General features: G+C 40.8%; 2 protein-coding genes across 3 annotated transcripts; both read right to left on the reverse strand.

Annotated features, from left to right (window-relative positions):
- Window positions 1-140: 140 nt before the first annotated feature.
- Window positions 141-3,518, reverse strand: chmp5b (charged multivesicular body protein 5b). The gene is made up of 8 exons (XM_071525901.1): window positions 3,360-3,518; window positions 2,513-2,617; window positions 2,274-2,320; window positions 2,011-2,104; window positions 1,848-1,919; window positions 1,404-1,512; window positions 653-768; window positions 141-486 (listed from the first exon to the last, which is right to left on the reverse strand). Exons 1-8 carry the CDS (start codon window positions 3,426-3,428, stop codon window positions 436-438), a joined length of 663 nt encoding a protein of 220 aa, XP_071382002.1. The 5' UTR covers window positions 3,429-3,518; the 3' UTR covers window positions 141-435.
- Window positions 3,519-7,052: 3,534 nt separating this feature from the next.
- LOC139649390 (kappa-type opioid receptor-like) lies at window positions 7,053-11,331 on the reverse strand. 2 transcript variants are annotated; one of them, XM_071525790.1, is made up of 4 exons: window positions 11,292-11,331; window positions 10,397-10,607; window positions 8,044-8,396; window positions 7,053-7,582 (listed from the first exon to the last, which is right to left on the reverse strand). In XM_071525790.1, exons 2-4 carry the CDS (start codon window positions 10,489-10,491, stop codon window positions 7,053-7,055), a joined length of 978 nt encoding a protein of 325 aa, XP_071381891.1. In that variant the 5' UTR covers window positions 10,492-10,607; window positions 11,292-11,331. The 2 variants fall into 2 exon arrangements, with proteins under 2 accessions (XP_071381891.1, XP_071381883.1); XM_071525782.1 differs by lacking the exon at window positions 11,292-11,331 and having other exon boundaries at window positions 10,397-10,638.
- Between the last annotated feature and the right edge of the window lie 6,221 nt (window positions 11,332-17,552).

Raw genomic sequence — 17,552 nt, forward strand, 5'->3', positions numbered from 1 at the left:
GAGCGTCAAAATGTCTAAGGATTGTATTAAAGTTATTGAATACACACATGGACACACTTCACTGTACAATAAAGCGGCTTTATATAAACGACGACTTTTGAATTTCTTCCTTACATTTTATCACACAAAGTTAAGGCTCGTTTGAAAAATATAATTTATTTTTTGGCAACACAGTGCTGCAGAAAAGGTAGAAAGTCAAGAGAATCCAAATTCCAAGAATCACCTCAGAGGAATAAGATATTTGTTCATTGAAAAGATAGAATAACAATCATAACTTTCAGTTAAGTTCTTATTTGGTATTTTCCATTATTCATTCAACCGCTTTGATAAGACCATTTTCAATGCTGCCTCCTAAGGCTGGGAGTGTCAGTTGGATAAATACAAAAGGCTATGATACATATAAAACTGGCAGGAGTGTTGCCACTGTCTGCTCCTTTAAGTAGCAGGGATCTGTGGAAGGCCAAATTCATCCACCAGAACGCCGTCCTGAAACACAAAGAAGAAACCGTTAGATCAATCTACTCTTCATTGGGAAAGCTGTGAAAACTGAGACGTGTAAAGTCTAGTGAGGTCAGCTGCCATAGGGACAAACCCTGGACAAATGGAGAACATTTCCTAACAAACTCAGAAAAATTCTGAAATTGAGAGGTACCCTGTTGGTTGTCCTGTCGCTGGGCAGACCCTCTGGGATGGCAGGAGCTGACGAGGCCTCGTCCAGGTAGGAGCTGTCCTCATCCATCAGGAGCTCGTCTCCCAAGGCGTCCAGCTCTGTGGACACACAAACAATTACAGCTATTAGGAGATAAACCTACCACTTCCTTACAAGGCATAAACCATGGGAAATTTCAGTCTGAGATGTCTGCTACTTCAAGGAAAGGTTCAGTGATTTTAGAGGCCTATCCTATTTAGCACTAACCATGTCCACTATTATAATACTCAAAACACCTTTACATCAGTTTTTGTCTCTGAGAAATCAGCACCAGCCTCCTGTTAGCATTTGTTAGTAATGCTAGTGCCAATCAACTGGGTATCAAACCATTCCTTACCAAATCCCATTCAAGTGGTTTGAGCAACTTCTATTATGTATTCTTACTATTATTACAGCTATGGAAGTATATGGAATGGCTTGCGAGGTATGGTTTCACACCCCATTCACTTGTGCTAGCATTGCTAGCAAATGATAATAGGAGATGGCAGCCGATTTCACAGAAACACAAGCTCCAATGTAAAAACGTTTGGCACATTCTAAGAGGAGGCTTGATTACTGATTAATATGTTAGGCTTATAAAAACGCTGAATCTTCCCTTTAACCGAAACTGTTGAGATGGATTTGTGTTAACTGCACCACTGCAACTGAGGCCTCCAGATGATATTTGACCCGTCATTGTCTGTGCTCTACTGACCTGCTTCCAAGTCATCCTCATCGATTTCAGGCGTTCCGTAGCTTCTGCTCAGCGCCTCCTGCACCTCGTTAGCATCTTCCATCATGTCCTCCAGCTGATCTTGAAGATCCTGCATATTAAAGAAAATGGAATGAGTTAAAATGTTCAGTCATCTCAGTGACCCTCCTACAAAACTGATGGATCTGCTAAGCGTTAAATGAAAGAAAAAAGGCATTTCATCTTCTAACTTGTTAAATTACACTGTGGGAGTAGAATAAGGGTGTGTTATCTTTGAGGTTTGAAATGTATTGTATTCACTATTATTCACTATGACTGACACACCCATCTCTTTACATTAGCACTGATATCAGTGCTACTGGCAACATTAAATTTGACCACTACGATCCCGTCTACAAACAATTTATTGCTTTTGAAGTAAATCCGTAGACAAAAAAAGACAAATACCTCAATTTGATCAATTTTCACATTCTTGTATGCTTTCTTCATCTCTTTTGCACCGATTTTCATGGCGTCAACCTGAAACAGAGCACACATAAATAACAAACCACATCTTCTTGACCAGACTGAATAGAATAATCATGATGGTGAATAATGTCACGCCTCTTACTGTGGTTTTAGTGTCTTTGAGAGACTGGATTGTGTAGTTGGCTTGCTCCATGTTAAACGACTGCTGCATGAGGTTATCTCTCTGGCCCTCATACCTGCAGGAGACAAGGTTGAAATAAAAAAGAGTTGTTAGGCTTTCATAATGGCTGATGGAGAAAATAACAGGACTTGGTGAGAATAACATTTGAAGCTTAGGAAGTTATTTTTTTTTAAATAATTTATATGCCATGTTTAATTATTAATAGACACTTAGTGGCAACTTACATTCTCTTCTGCTTCAGAACTCGCAGTGCCTTTTGCTTGACCATGTTCTGGTAGATTAAAAACAATAGACAATATTTAATGCATCATCATGAATAAACATGGCTTGGACACAAGTACTATGATGAAGCATTGCCATGAAAGATCATCGCGGCACATACCGGTTCTGAAAAAAGCATGTACCCATAGCGGCCACTGTCTCAATGCAAAGCTATTTGACAATATTGGGCAGGAAATCTCACCTTCGAAGGCCCATCTCTCATCTTTTTCATCTGATCCTTGTACTTCACAAGTTCAGCATCTAGTCTGGCAATCTTCTTGTCAATGGACTCAGCGCGACCATCAACCTTATGGTAGAAAGGAGGAAAGAGAGAGAACAGGAATTTGTGTGAGATGAATAGGCTATTTATCGTACAGGATAATGGTGTATCAATGGGAGCCTTAGTGTCTAATTATGATCAATAATGACTACGAAAGAGCAATTGCTGTCACATTCAACACCTGAAAATACTGTGGGCTATTCCTCCTGATACATGTAAACAATACCCTGATTAGCAATAATTAGCTATGTATACTATCCTTTCTTCCTGTCGTGTCGGCCTACATAACTCCAGCTAACTAACAATAGCTCCAGCTAGACAACCTGTATAACTGGTTGATGACGGGCCATTTCACTGAGAGAATGGGACGGTATCTGCTCTATGCCGGCCAGATTGATAAATTCTTCCTAAATTCCTACTGAATTAATTCAATTCCTTGAAATAACGCTGATTCATAAACCTGGACAGACAAACCGATTGTTTTGTTTCTATAACAACTGTCTTGTTTATCGACTGTATAGGACATTAAGTTAGGTAAAACCGTAACACGTTTTGGATACTTATGTCTGACAGTTATAATGTAACACCTGCTTAATACAGAAACTATTTGTATCGTTATGACAACATGCTAATTAAAAATAGCTAACGCTAGCCTGGGATCTCCTCCTAAAAGTTAGCTAACAGTTAGCTAGCTAGCCCAACCGAGAAGGCAGTCTTTGTTTATTTTGTCCATGACAGCGTTCAAGAAGTTATTTCAGGATATACGTACACTTCCTATGCAGTCCGTGAGGTTTGGCGGTGGACCCTTCGGTTTTCCCTTACCAAATATACGATTCATTTCGCAAACAAATGCTTTACCTTCACGAAAACAAAATAATCTAGCTACGTTAGTTAGCTGTCACACAGTCCAGGTCCAGTCCACCCTCAAGAAGAAAAACACCCGGAAGAGCGCCTGGGCTGACGTCATAGCAGTCACATGATTCACTCCTCCACGCCCTCAAAACTGTCTCTGGATAAATTACGGGTTTGCATATGTGAGGCTTTTTGTGTGTGTTCCTCTGTTTATTTGCTTTAATGTGTGTGTGTGTGTGTGTGTGTGTGTGTGTGTGCGTGTGCATTTCATTTTCTTTGTTTCATCTGTTGTTGGGCTGTCATGAACATAATTTACCTTAAAAGCTGGCTGTCACTCAAGTCAAGGTTTTACACATGCAAAATTCTGTGCATGAGACGATCACTGTTTTTAGATTTTTTTTTAAATGTGCTAACATTTAGGCTACTCTATGGTGCCAACCTTACACCACATGATTTTCAGGAATTCCTCTGGAGGGAGCTCCTGGCATACAGTCAATTCATAATGTGAGCTTCATATGATACGGCAGAAGACTCCTGACCTCCCATAAAAAAATCTCATCACACAGTAGGCCCTACAGAATATTGGCATACATTTTCTTCTATTAACCTCAGAAGTGTGACCAAGTCAACTTTGCTCGAGTCCCAAGTCAGTCTCAAGTCTTGAAGCACAAGTCAAGTCCTAAGTCTAAATGTAGAAGACCAAGTCAAGTCAGAACAAATCAAGAGTCCAGTATCAATTTATTATCTTAAAGAAAACAAAATACATAGGACTTTTCAATGCAACATCGTTTTTAATAGGATAAAAACTTGGTAAATTCAACTTGGTAACTTGTCACAAATCTCAAACTTGAACAAATCTCATCAATTTCTATCTAAGTCATTTACACAACACAAGATCTTTTGTCAAGACTTTTGAAACCTTTTCAAGTCATCAAAGTAGGCTACAAGTCAAAGTCAAGTCCCAAGTCAGCAGAACACAAGTCAAGTCAAGTCTCAATTACTCTCTTCATGCATCAAGTCAAGTCTCAAGCAATTAAAACTGTGACTTGAGTCCAAGTCATGTGATTTGAGTCTCCACCTCTGGCTAAACTGTGTTCAGTTGTGTTCTAAGTAAGCCACAATGAGGCATAGTATTTTCCAAAATAAAAATATCCAAAGTTAATGGTGCAGAGCAAAGTCTGTACACTGTCACAATTAAAACAGACATTAAAGACCCTGTAAATGCAAGAGAAGAGAATCAGTGTGAATTTGTTGAACTAGCTTTAATATTACTGCACAGAGAGCATGTTTTGGTCAGTATATCTCCTGTACAGTTGACAGCAAACCAAACTAATGTACAACAGCAGTAACGGTAAGTACAGAGATCAACAAATGAAGACTAGGTCACAGTGAAGTTTTGTGGAATATTTTTTCTATCTTTTGTCCAGTAACAGAAGCCCCACCCCAAATCCTCAAAGAAGACCTAAACACTGAGCATGTTTGAACATTCATTTTCTGAGTTTCTTCTAGAAATGTATCCTACCAGTTGAGAAAGGTTTGCCCCAAACCCACAAAGCACTGGTCTAGGGACTTCAAACTTGACATGAAACAATAGAAGATAGTAATGAAAGTGAGTGTATTTATGGAAATGGATTTTATTACTTATTTACTAAAATACTGGCAGTGGTGCTCATCTAATTACATAGCTGGCACACTCTAAAATAATGTCTTTATTTTACATAATTTTACCATGGCTCATCATGTTTATATAATACAGAGTCTATATGCAGTACATTCCAAAGCAAATAGTTTACAACAGCACAGACCATCAAGCATTTACTCTGCCGACATTGCAGATGACCAAGGATCAAACACATTACTGATCGGTGCACATAGCATAGCAATGATCATTGACATGCTACAAATACTAATACATTTCAATGATGTCTGTGCAAAGGTTTTGTATTTGTAAACTATACAAATAAGGGACAGTATATATATATCATACTGTATAGTTGTCAGAATATATCCAACCATGTGCACAAGTTCTTAAAACAGCTATCCAAGGTTTTTAGATTGCGTTGAAATAATATTTCTCTAGAATAAGAGCACGAGTATTTCAGTAAGAATATGTGTATCAAGGCAACGCCCTGTACACAGCACATGTGATTGAATTATATACCATGAATTTAACAACTTGTCAAACTGGACGCAACTCCAGAGTCCAAGTTGATAGAGAGCCCTCTGTCAAATTTTATATAAACATTCAAGTCCAGGATTTTCCACTAACTCGTCTTATCCGTGAGATAAACTGTCACTTTTTTGCAATCCTATAACTGACTCTCATGCAAGTCAAAACTCAAAAGCATCAGACAGTTCTCTCACATTGTGGTCAGTCAGCACAAGACGTGTGTCAAGGATTTTGCAACAAGCCTACTGTAAACAATTCATGTAACTACCACTGATATTTAAGCTGTATGAAATGCATTTTATATACAGTATGAAGTGCTGTTTTGACCCCATCCATGCAATCACTCCTGAAATCATTTTCCACAGCTACAAACTCTATCCTGGACTATTAAAGGCACTTTTGGCATAAGACTCAAAAGAGGAAGGGAGGGGAATAAATTAAAAAAAAGATAAAAGCACAAACAAAATACAATTAAGTAAATTAATCAAACACATTAAAAAATACTGATGCAACAAGTATATGAAATTTGTCATGAGCCAATAATATTATCTTCATTAATGTCTCGCTAATCGGCGCATTAAAATGCAAATAATCAAATATATCCCTGAGAAATGTTGGCATTATATTCTGATGACCTCTTATGCAATACGGTTTGGCACATGCAAATACTGTTTGGTAATATATAAGTCATAGGTATAGTTATAATCCATAAAATCACAGTCATAATTTCTTTGTGAAGCATACTGTACGAGGAAAGGGACAGACATGAAAATACAAAACTGCTCAAAACTGGCCTTGTTCAAATTTGGCCTTTTTTTTCTGTTTTCTATTTGTGCATCCCCCTGCAAGTTGAAACAATAGTGTACATAACACTCTATTGTCACTCCTAAAATCAAATACTCAATCTTTAACCCAACTGCCATTATGAAATGCATTGAGAGAGGGGGGAAATCAATTGAGGTGAGAAAGGTCACACAGAACTGTCTGAACAGTGGATAGATTAGAGGTTATGAAGAGGTTAACAAATGGCTCCAGAATGCTCCTGCAAGAGCAATCATATTGAAAATCCACAGCATCACTGGGTTACAGGGTTGAGAGATGTTGGGTGTAGTTCTGGTCCAATGTTACTGGCATGTACATACAATGTTGTATTGTCTCTGGGTAAATGAAATGTGATTAAATTCTACATGGTTTTACAAATTGCGAATTCATGACTTCTTGACTTGTAGCTTGGCATTTGCTTTCTGAAATGAAATGTTGTCACTGTTCGCATAAAGAGTCCAGACTGACAATGAAACTGACTTAACTTCAGTCCACTTTGACAATAAAGAGTCAAAATAGTTCTGTTACAGTCTACATTGCTGATGTCAGTTGGGTTAGGCCCAGGTCATTTGAGTCTTCTTTTCCAATGTGGGAAATTGAAGACATTTCCATTGTTAGTCATGTCAGTTTACTGGTCCCGTCTGTGTTCTCCAGGGGGATGGGGGCCTCCCTAACGGCGCAGTGCGGCCTCCTGCTCCCCGACACCCTCTCCCCCTTCAGCTTGGCTGGCAGGCAGAAGTCTTTGAAGCATCGTTTGAAGTTCTCATCCAGGAAGGCGTAAAGGACGGGGTTGAGGCTGCTGTTGGTGTAGCCCAGCGCCACGCAGAAGAAGTAGGCGGCCATGACGGCGGTGGTTTCGGGCACGCTCACGAGGGCCTTGACCAGGATGAAAATGTGGATGGGCGTCCAGCAGACCACGAACACGGCCACCACCACCACCACCAGCCGCGTGATCCGCCGCAGGTTGCGGTCCTTCTCCCGGGAGCCGGACAGCAGGCGCACGCTCTTCAGCCTCAGCACCATCAGGGAGTAGCACACGGTGATGATGAGCACGGGCACGACGAAGGCGAAAACGAATACGCAGATCTTCATCAGCGTGTCCCAGTACACGTACGGCTCGGGGAACTGTAAGGCGCACTCTGTCGTGCCTGCAGGGGGGAGGAGGGCCGGAGGAAGGAGGGAGGGAGGGAGGAGGAAGGGAGGGAGGGAGGGACAGAAGGTGAGTTGACTGATGAAATGCACTCAAGCTTTATCATGAGTGAAATTCCTCGCTGCTCTCAATCTGCACTCAGGAGGGAACACTTTGCTGTGAACTCTGCTTTTTTTTCATACCATATTCAGGAACGCTGACACATGATGTGTGGCTAATGGAGAGCTCAGTGCTGCCAGATGGACGAGATGGAATATATTCCTGCCCTTAATATATGATTGGTACATGCTTGAAGTGAATCTCCCATGCTTACAAAATTGACTGACAGTTTGTTAACTTTATTCATGCTGCTGGTAATATCTGGCAAGTGAATAAATATAGAAATGGTCCAGCAAGATCTGTACTTCTGGCACTTTTAAATCCCTCTTCAAATGGAGGAGGGTGGAAGCTGTTTCTCACCATTGTTTGTCTGGGTGCCGCCCAGTAAAAGAGCAGGTATCCCTGCAGCTGAGGACAGTATCCAGATACACACATTGATCATCTTCGCTTTGATGGGAGTGCGGAAGTCCAGGGCCTTCACTGGGTGGCACACCGCCACGTAGCGGTCCACGCTCATCATGGTGAGAGTGAAGATACTAGTGAACATGTTGTAGTAGTCGATGGAGATGAAGACCTTGCATACCACCTCCCCAAAGGGCCACGTATTCAACAGGTAGTCTGTGCTCTGGAAAGGCATCGTTGTGGTGACCAGGGCGTCGGCAAGAGCCAAGTTGAAGATGTAAATGTTGGTGGCCGTCTTCATCTTGGTGTACCTGTTAAAGTGGGTCAGGACACAAAGCAGGCTGTAACTGCAGTATCGTGTAGCGAGGAGTAGTGAGATGATCACTAGAAGAAGAAGAAGACCTTTGTTCTCGCCTCATTATGAATATAACATTGGCCAATAGTCCATGCTGCTTCCTTGAATCAATATATTGTAATCTGATCCACAACTGACTGTAATTTATGCAACTTCAGGCAACATGCAATCAATAATTGCGTGAGTGGCAACACAGATACCTATTTTAATTTCAGTATATTATAATAGCATAATTTCTCAAAATCAAATTTAAATGCTTTCCCTTTCCATAGGTTTAACATAGAAGTCATGGTAAAATCCTAGAATAAATCCATTAGCATATTAGGCTGTAGAGACCAAACTAGTTGGTCTCTAGTTTCATCAGCTGTTATTTATGTAAAAAGCCCCAGTAAAATAAATCCAAATCAACAAGTCACAATCCATTATACACTACACAGTCCATAGTTGGATGGGTAATAATGCAACCCTAACAACATACCATTTCTATTTAAGGCCAGAAGAGGTGAACTTCCATGTCAAGCATGTCTGCTAATGGATTGCAGTTCTGTGTTCATTATGTAAACATGTTCATTTTGCATTGTGTTTGGATGATTGTAAATCATGATATTTGTTTACATTAAATCAACATATAGCCTCTTCTCCCGGTTGAACCCTAAACTTTGGTAGCTAAATTTGAAGAAAATGTTGCAGTTTCACCTCTACTGAGCCATTAAACACGAAAATGTACAGTCTGTGCTGGAATTGAAGTGAGAAAATTAGCCTCTATATACTGGCAGGCCATGCAATCGATCTGATTTGAGGTAATTGTTGTCTATGGTCTGGAGCGTTCTGGATGCCACTGCTGAATTTCACATGACGTCACAGGAGATTTGTTGCTCTCTCACACCATAAATAACGGCCAATGAGGTGCAAGCAGGACTATAAAGCACCACTGGTTTAAACTATAATTGATATCATGTCCATGTCCTACTAGACTAGGAGTGATTTGTAGAACATTTTACTTCATAGTTTTGAGGCTTGAGGTTTATTTGATTCATAAAATATTTTGAAGATTTTGGGCAATTTTCGCCCTCTGAACAACACAGAAATCAAGTTTAACTGGCAATGCTTCGCTCAATCTAAATTGGAGAAACGTAAAGTTAGAAGTGTACTTAAAAATGAGAACAAGAATCTTAAACTTCCACTTTTTCTCAAAATGTGATTCAGTCTTCTCGGTCATGAATGGTAGATTTTTGGTATGAATGGTAGATTTTTTTTTTTGTCGACACTACAACAGCACCAGGTCTTGTAAACAGTTTGGTACAAAATTGATCTATATTTGGGTCTTGTCCCGCATTAGGCATCTCATTCTGTTTACAGGCACATTACAGCATAACTATACAGAAGAGCTGACTTCATTAGTGGCTTTCAGAGCAGCATGCCCTCTTTCTTTGAAGGACCTGTGTCTGCAGAGGCTTCCATCAGCAAACATCAGACACTGAAGAGAACTTTGACACAGAGCAGATGGCCTAGAGTCACTTTAAAACCCCTGGGGTTGGTGCCAATGACTGTTCTGCAAGCAATAACATTTACAGTGACTATATGAAGAAATACACTCATGCAGTTGGACCTCTTTTTTCATCTTAAAAGGCCATGACACGGAAACTCATTTTCCAGACAATTTCCCTCCATCCATGAGCCTTTAATTTCAAACTGCTACTTTATTTATAAAAGGTTGTCACGTCATGTTCTGGCACATTTTCAGTCCCCTAAATCATTACAATGTTCCCGGACTTCCCGGACTTAGGATCTGTCTACAGCATTATTATGATATTATGCTGCGGGGAATATTATTTTTGCTGGATATTTGGACAGCATCCTATCATAGGATTACTGCAGAGTTTTGTTTTTTCCTTGAGGGTCAAAGTTGTAAACGTTGCATTATTGCGGATAGGCAAAATTTGTCCTGGACCTTACCTGATGATAACATACATGACGAGGCAGTTCCCTAGCAAGCCGACCACAAACACCACGGAGTAGACCGCAGTGATGATGGGGATGATGGGCGACATGCCCTCCTGCTCCCAGCTATCATCCTGGCTCAGGTTGCGGCTCTCTGAGTATCCAGACCCCCAGGCTGAAGAATTCACTGAACAGTCCTCGGCAGGCGTGGAGAGGCACTTGTCTTCTTTGAAAATTTCAACCGGAGTGCTTTCCATTTTGACACCTGCCCATGAGTTAAAAAGGCTAAATAATGAGGCTTTTGACTGGAAAGCTCAATGGAAGAGGAATAAATCAGCTGTAAAGCTCTATATGGCAATTAGTCATAGTGATGTAGCAAGGTGGGTAAACATGACCAATATTTAGGCAAACAATATATTTTTAGCATTAATTTAAGTTATATCCAATCTTCATTTAACTTGCATCAGTTTGATACTAAGTCTAAAAAGGTATAGGCAAACTCTGCAGTGAAACGCAAATAAAACGGGCTAAACCACCAATACATTCCTGGTAATAACGTTAAATACAATTATCATCATGTCAGTGCAAAAACAGGAGACCTGCACAAACTTCACTTTTGTCCCATAGCCACTTGTAGATCATGCAAACCTGAAATTAATGCAGTGGGCTACAGCATCTCAGAAAAGCGCACATTGTTAATACATAGGATTTACGCGCGCAGTTGGTTACTCACCCTTTTGATTTTTGATCAGCCCTTATAGAATTAGCCGAGCCACTCTGTAAAATATATCAACTGTAGGCTACCTGCCAGCCACAGAACAAGGTGGGTTTGTTTCGTTGTCCTGGTGAAGGTTACAGCTCGTCAAAGTTTGTAGATGCTACTGCATGCCCGGAGAGGAGCAGCGGCGGCTTTGCGGACACTCGTGCACACGCACAAATGGAGCGGCGACGCGCAATCAAGGATGATCCCCACACACACAAAACACTCGAGCCAACCTTCAACCCAGAGATGACATCAGAGAGAGGACAATAACCTGAGGGCAAGAACACAGCTTTCTACTTCTTTCTTATAATAGGATATCACCATGGAGTAAGCAAAATTCACAAAGAATCCAGAAGCCTGGTATTTCTATTGAAAAATAAATAAGGGTAAATCCACTCTAAAACTGAATTAATGTCATTCTCTGATGATCTAGATTCAGTGGAGATTTGTGAACATCAAACCCCTAGACATGAGAGAGACAAATCCGACCCCAAAACCTTGAACCTCTCCATCAACAAGCAATAGGTGACGGACTTTGTGGGCATGGTAACAGTAATTGTCCAGGGAAATAAAAAGCACATTTTCTGGTTCACAGTTGGCACTCTAGTTTTTTTTTTTGAAAGGAGAGTGGGCAGTCTGTCTACTCCCCTTAGCATTTTCCCTCTCTGTTGAGACAGACAGTGGGAAAGCTGAGAGGGAGACAGAGTAGAGGAGGCACAGGACAGATGGATCTGGTGGGATTCAAACCTCAGTAGGTGCAGTGACAGTCAGGGTCTTAATTAACCACTGGCCACTGGAAACAGACAGCACTGCATATTTCTTGGGGGCATTTCTGCTTTGATATGACAGAGTACAGTAGAGAGAGAGAGAGAGAGAGAGAGAGAGAGAGAGAGATAGGGGAAGTAATGTGTGACACAAAGGTCCCAGGCCGGATTCAAACCTATGTCACAGTCACATAGTATGCACCTTCCCAGCCACTTCACTTTTCAAGTCACTTTGAACGTAAAAGCTGATATACTGCACACAGGTGTAGAAATACAGCAGGATCTCCAGGTGTTGCTGCTTGATTAACATCACTGATTAATGTTCCTGGTTTCTAAAGAGCAAATAAAGTCTTAATCTGGGAGAGTTGTTCATGTCCAAAAACACTGAACTTTCCGTGATCTGAGGAATAATACATGACAAGATAGCAATCATTTTGGGGGGTCGCGGGATTATTTATGGGATAGGAAAAAAAACATATTTCTACTATATACAAATTTATTATCATGTTTATTTATGTCAGATATTTCTCTAAGTTTTGCTTTTTTCTGGTGAAATAATGAATAGTTTTCAGCCTCTCTGCCTCCTCTGATAATGAATCAAATGGTGCTGTAGATTTATGACAGTATAGCCTGGTGTTTTCTATGGGAGTCATTTGCATGGTAGTGTATAATTCTGTATTGGGCCTCAGTATGATAGATAGTAACACCATATCTTGTGTATTGATGAATGCAAATGAAACAACATGACAAGGGAAAATCATTCTTTGGTTGAGCATATTTTCTAGTTTAGACAGTTTTTTCATAGCGCCATAAAACCAGTATTTCCACTCAACAGAAAAATGGAAATATCTCAGACTGTCTGATAAATGTGACTCCAAAACATATGTTTGAAAGTGAATGGCTAGAAACCAAGTAGTTTGTATTTGGAAATACTGTTTTTTTTGTGTTAAATTTTAACAGTAGGCTCAGAGGGGGATCCACAGTATAGAATTGAATGATTTTCATGGAAAGCCAAGATAACTTTTGTATCATGTGTTTTTTCTTTGAGCAGCCTACTCTTTCCCAGTCTTATCAAAGACACCAACATTCCTCAAGCACAGAACAAAATACCACACTAAAAATTAGAACCATACAATTATCTGGAATATTAGATGTATTATGGCAACACTTAGTGTGAATATCCTGCCAGCGATTTACAGTCTAGTATCATATGTCCCAGTGTGAGTCATTCTCAGCACGTCATCAGTAGGCAAAGCAACCAATATAGTATGTAGTGCAGCTAATGTCTCGGGATATAAAAGGATCTCATTTGTTTGCCCTCGGGAAGCCACGGATCTATGAGCTTTTGTCACTAATTATAGCTAATATGAGGAGAAGGCAAATGAAAAGTCAAACCTCATTATTGCAGAAAAACACTTGCAACAAATTTGCTTCTGACGACATTGGGCTCAGCTCAAATGGTTTCAGGGAACAACTCTTCTAAATTCATTCAAGTTCTCCAGTTCTAATGGTTGTCGGTAACTTGGTAAATGATCATAATTTATTGCCATTTATATTTAGTACCAGGAAGAATTACAACTGCGTAGGCTATTTACCTCAAGAATGTACTTACCTTTATAGGCTATATGTTTATACAGTTAGTGGACATTAAGTTTCTGATGAGCGGCAGTATGGATGCAAAGCTCTGGATTTAATGACGCACCACATTGTTACGATATAAATTTGATGCATGAGACTAAGAAAAATAAGGTAAAAACAGATTTCCCACAACCCCACCCCACCCCCTACTGTACAGAATCACTGTAAAATAGGGGAGACCGGGGTGGTTGTGTGGTTGTTTGTCCTAGATCTCTAAATCTTTGATGCAGGCTACACCATTTGTCTAGCACAAATAATAATTCTTTAGATATCTACTACACAATCACAGATTATGTGAGGTAATGTCAAATACAAAGAGATCCACTGTCACAACCAACCCCGCTACTCATTCTTGACTCTTCAAACTGACAGTGATCTGACAGTGACAGTGAACTGACAGCTGATCCCTTGTTACAACCTTCCCTGGTCTCCCCTACAATAGAAGCAAATGGGATGAGGGCAGTCTGATGAAAACAGTTTCTGTCAAGAGGAAAGAAACTCCATTTGCCCACTCCATTTCATCTGGAAGGTCAAATTAGCTGTGAGTTCCTTGAGGCCGACACCTAGCGAACACACAGCTGAGATGTGTTTAAGTAAAATTTTAACATGAGAGGAGAACAGAAATGTCATTGGAAGAGATAATTTTGAATAGATATAAACAATATAGTATATACACAGTGCCAGATTAACCAACCACAGGGCCCCTGGGCATGTCCTATTGGGCGCCCCACCACTTTTTCTGCAAACACAAACAATACAAACGTAAACCTTTTACATGTTCAAAGTAATCTGAAACTCAGATTTAGCTATTACAAACTGCCATTCCTTCTATCTAGAGCTTGCTCATTCAATTTGAGAGTGATAACATTTGTCCAACCCCAAGGCAAGCTTTAGTTCCTAGTTTTAGGTGGTGGGGCTTCCCTTTGTTTACATTTGAATTGCAGGTTGTGGCTTTAAGGAGACGAGGTGTGAATGAAGGACCAAAAAAAAAAACAGTTAAATGTTGAAATTTATTGAAAAGGTTTGACTGTCTGTACCTAGACCCCCCTGCCCCACCAGTATATAATTAGTGCTCTGCATCTTAGCTGGATGATATTCACTAAATGCATCCGCGCGTTTATGCTTCAAGGCTGTTAGACAACATTTAGGCCTATATCACTCACACACACACACACACACATACACACCCCTACCCAAGAAGCATGTGACATCCAATTGCACATAAATTAACCGATAAACTAACCAATTATGACATCATGGAGCTGGACTGTGCTCTACCAATCAGAGCCTGTCTCAGCTGCACTGATGACATCACAATCACAATTCTGACGTGTTTGGTCGCAGCAGCAGGGCATAAAAGGCCTCGCTCGAGGTCTTGAGCTTCAGACCTTACCACGGTAAGGTCTGCTCCCCTGGGTGCTGGTAAAGCTGATGCTTGGACCGCGGCAAGAGGTTCTCTTTGGGAACCTTCTTACACGGTCCTCATTTGAGACCAGTAGCTATTGGACGTTTGGAGACTTTCTCTTTATTTATTTATTTATTTTCTAGTTAATTGTGATAGTTTGGACCAGGTGGCATGGCGGCTAGCGAACGCGGATCATTGAAGAGGTGGTGGTTGGTACGAAAAGCTGCGGTTCCCGTCCCGCTGAAGCCAACCTACCAGCCGCTCTAAAGGAGTGGTCTGGCGGTTAGTGATGGCGGTTAGCGATGGCGTTTCATTGAAGAGCTGGTGGTTGGTACAAAGAGACGCAAACCCGCCACCCAGTCCAAACTATCAAAATTAACTAGAAAAAAAAACAACGAATAAAAGTAGCTTCACCAGCTACTTTTCCTGAATTTTTCCAAGGGCATTAATGCTATCTTATCTTATGTTATAGGGTTGTAGGCCCTTGTCAAAGTCCACAGTAAGAGCTTTACCAGGGGCTCCAGGGAATGCGGTGGGTGCCGCTGCTGCTGCTGCTGCTGCTGCAGCAGTACTTTTAAGCCGAGTGGTAGTTAGTCAGTAGTGGCAAGCAACAACACTGCTGCTGCTGCTGCTACTACTACAGCTGCTGCAGCAGTATAGACCTAGTAGTGGTAGTTCCAGTAGTTCTCATTTCAGATATCTGAAATATTTTAAAGTAGCATTTTCACTAGTAACAATGTAATGAGAGATATTGTAAATTAGCATTTAAGATATCTCTCATTACATTATGACAAACCGAAATGCTAATTTAAGATATCTCTAATTACGTTATGACTAGTCAAAATACTAATTTAAGATATCTTTTATTACATTATGACTAGTCAAAATGCACAACATTTAGGCCTATATCACAGACACACACACACACACACACACACACACACGCACGCACGCACGCACACACACCACACACACACACCTACCGAAGAAGCATGTGACATCCAATTGCACATAAATTAACCGATAAACTAACCGATTATGACATCATTGCATGGAGCTGGACTGTGCTCTACCAATCAGAGCCTGTCTCAGCTGCACTGATGACATCACAATCACAATTCTGACATGTTTGGTTGCAGCAGCAGGGCATAAAAGGCCTCGCTCGAGGTCTTGAGCTTCAGACCTTACCACGGTAAGGTCTGCTCCCCTGGGTGCTGGTAAAGCTGATGCTTGGACCGCGGCAAGAGGTTCTCTTTGGGAACCTTCTTACACGATCCTCATTTGAGACCAGTAGCTATTGGACGCTTGATTTTTGGAGACTTTCTCTTTATTTATTTATTTATTTTCTAGTTAATTGTGATAGTTTGGACCAGGTGGCGTGGCGGCTAGCCAACGCGGTTCGTTGAAGAGGTGGTGGTTGGTATGAACAGATGCGGTTTGTCTCCCGCTGAAGCTAGCCTGCCAGCCAGGAGCCTACAAAAGGTGGTCTGGCGGTCGCGATTGAGGTGCAGTTCCCTTCCCGCTGAAGCCAACCTGCCAGCCACTCCAAAGGAGTGGTCTGGCGGTTAGCGATGGCGGTTAGCGATGGCGTTTCGCTGAAGAGCTGGTGGTTGGTACAAAGAGACGCAAACCCGCCACCCAGTCCAAACTATCAAAATTAACTAGAAAAAAGGGTTGTAGGCCCTTGTCAAAGTCCACAGTAAGAGCTTTACCAGGGGCTCCAGGGAATGCGGCGGGTGCCGCTGCTGCTGCTGCTGCAGCAGCAGTACTTTTAAGCCGAGTGGTAGTTAGTCAGTAGTGGCAAGCAACAACACTGCTGCTGCTGCTGCTAACTACAGCTGCTGCAGCAGTACTTTTAAGCCGAGTGGTAGTTAGTCAGTAGTGGCAAGCAACAACACTGCTGCTGCTGCTACTACTACTACAGCTGCTGCAGCAGTATAGACCTAGTAGTGGTAGTTCCAGTAGTTCTCATTACAGATATCTGAAATATTTTAAAGTAGCATTTTCACTAGTCATAATGTAATGAGAGATATTGTAAATTAGCATTTAAGATATCTCTCATTACATTATGACAAACCGAAATGCTAATTTAAGATATCTCTAATTACATTATGACTAGTCAAAATACTAATTTAAGATATCGTTTATTACATTATGACTAGTCAAAATGCACAACATTTAGGCCTATATCACACACACACACACACACACACACACCTCCCGAAGAAGCATGTGACAACATAAATTAACCAATAAACTAACCGATTATGACATCATTGAGATCTGATATCTTTTATTACATTATGACTTGTCAAAATGCTAGAGGTATCAAACACAAGGCAGAGTCCAGTTTGGGATGAGGTTGGGATATGATTGGTATGCTTGGTGATTGATGATGTGGTTTCGATAGGGAATGTCCCGTATCACAAAAAAACTGAATGAGATTGAAAATGAGATCCATGTATTGCCCACATTACCACGATTTAAGAATGAGACTGTTTAATAAAGTGGAGCTTAGACATAAAGCAAATACATTGACTTCGCTGTTCCAAAATACGACTCATGGTTTAACAAAATTAAAATCTTATTTTGGAATTTGCC

Source organism: Centroberyx affinis, unplaced genomic scaffold, assembly GCF_046629955.1.
Source record: "Centroberyx affinis isolate AG114_WGS23_722 - 3 ecotype Tasmania unplaced genomic scaffold, CSIRO-AGI_Caff_v1 ptg000109l_1, whole genome shotgun sequence".
NCBI lineage: Eukaryota > Metazoa > Chordata > Actinopteri > Beryciformes > Berycidae > Centroberyx > Centroberyx affinis.

Coding starts and splice junctions, on each gene's coding strand:
- chmp5b (XM_071525901.1), bottom strand. CDS start 3,428: ATGAATCGTATATTTGGTAAGGGAAAACCGAAGGGTCCACCGCCAAAC. Junction 2,321..2,512: donor TGAGAGATGGGCCTTCGAAG/GTGAGATTTCCT, acceptor TTAATCTACCAG/AACATGGTCAAGCAAAAGGC. Junction 769..1,403: donor TGAGGATGACTTGGAAGCAG/GTCAGTAGAGCA, acceptor GTGTGTCCACAG/AGCTGGACGCCTTGGGAGAC.
- LOC139649390 (XM_071525782.1), bottom strand. CDS start 10,638: ATGGAAAGCACTCCGGTTGAAATTTTCAAAGAAGACAAGTGCCTCTCC. Junction 8,397..10,396: donor GTCATGTATGTTATCATCAG/GTAAGGTCCAGG, acceptor CCACTTTAACAG/GTACACCAAGATGAAGACGG. Junction 7,583..8,043: donor CGGCACCCAGACAAACAATG/GTGAGAAACAGC, acceptor TCCCCCCTGCAG/GCACGACAGAGTGCGCCTTA.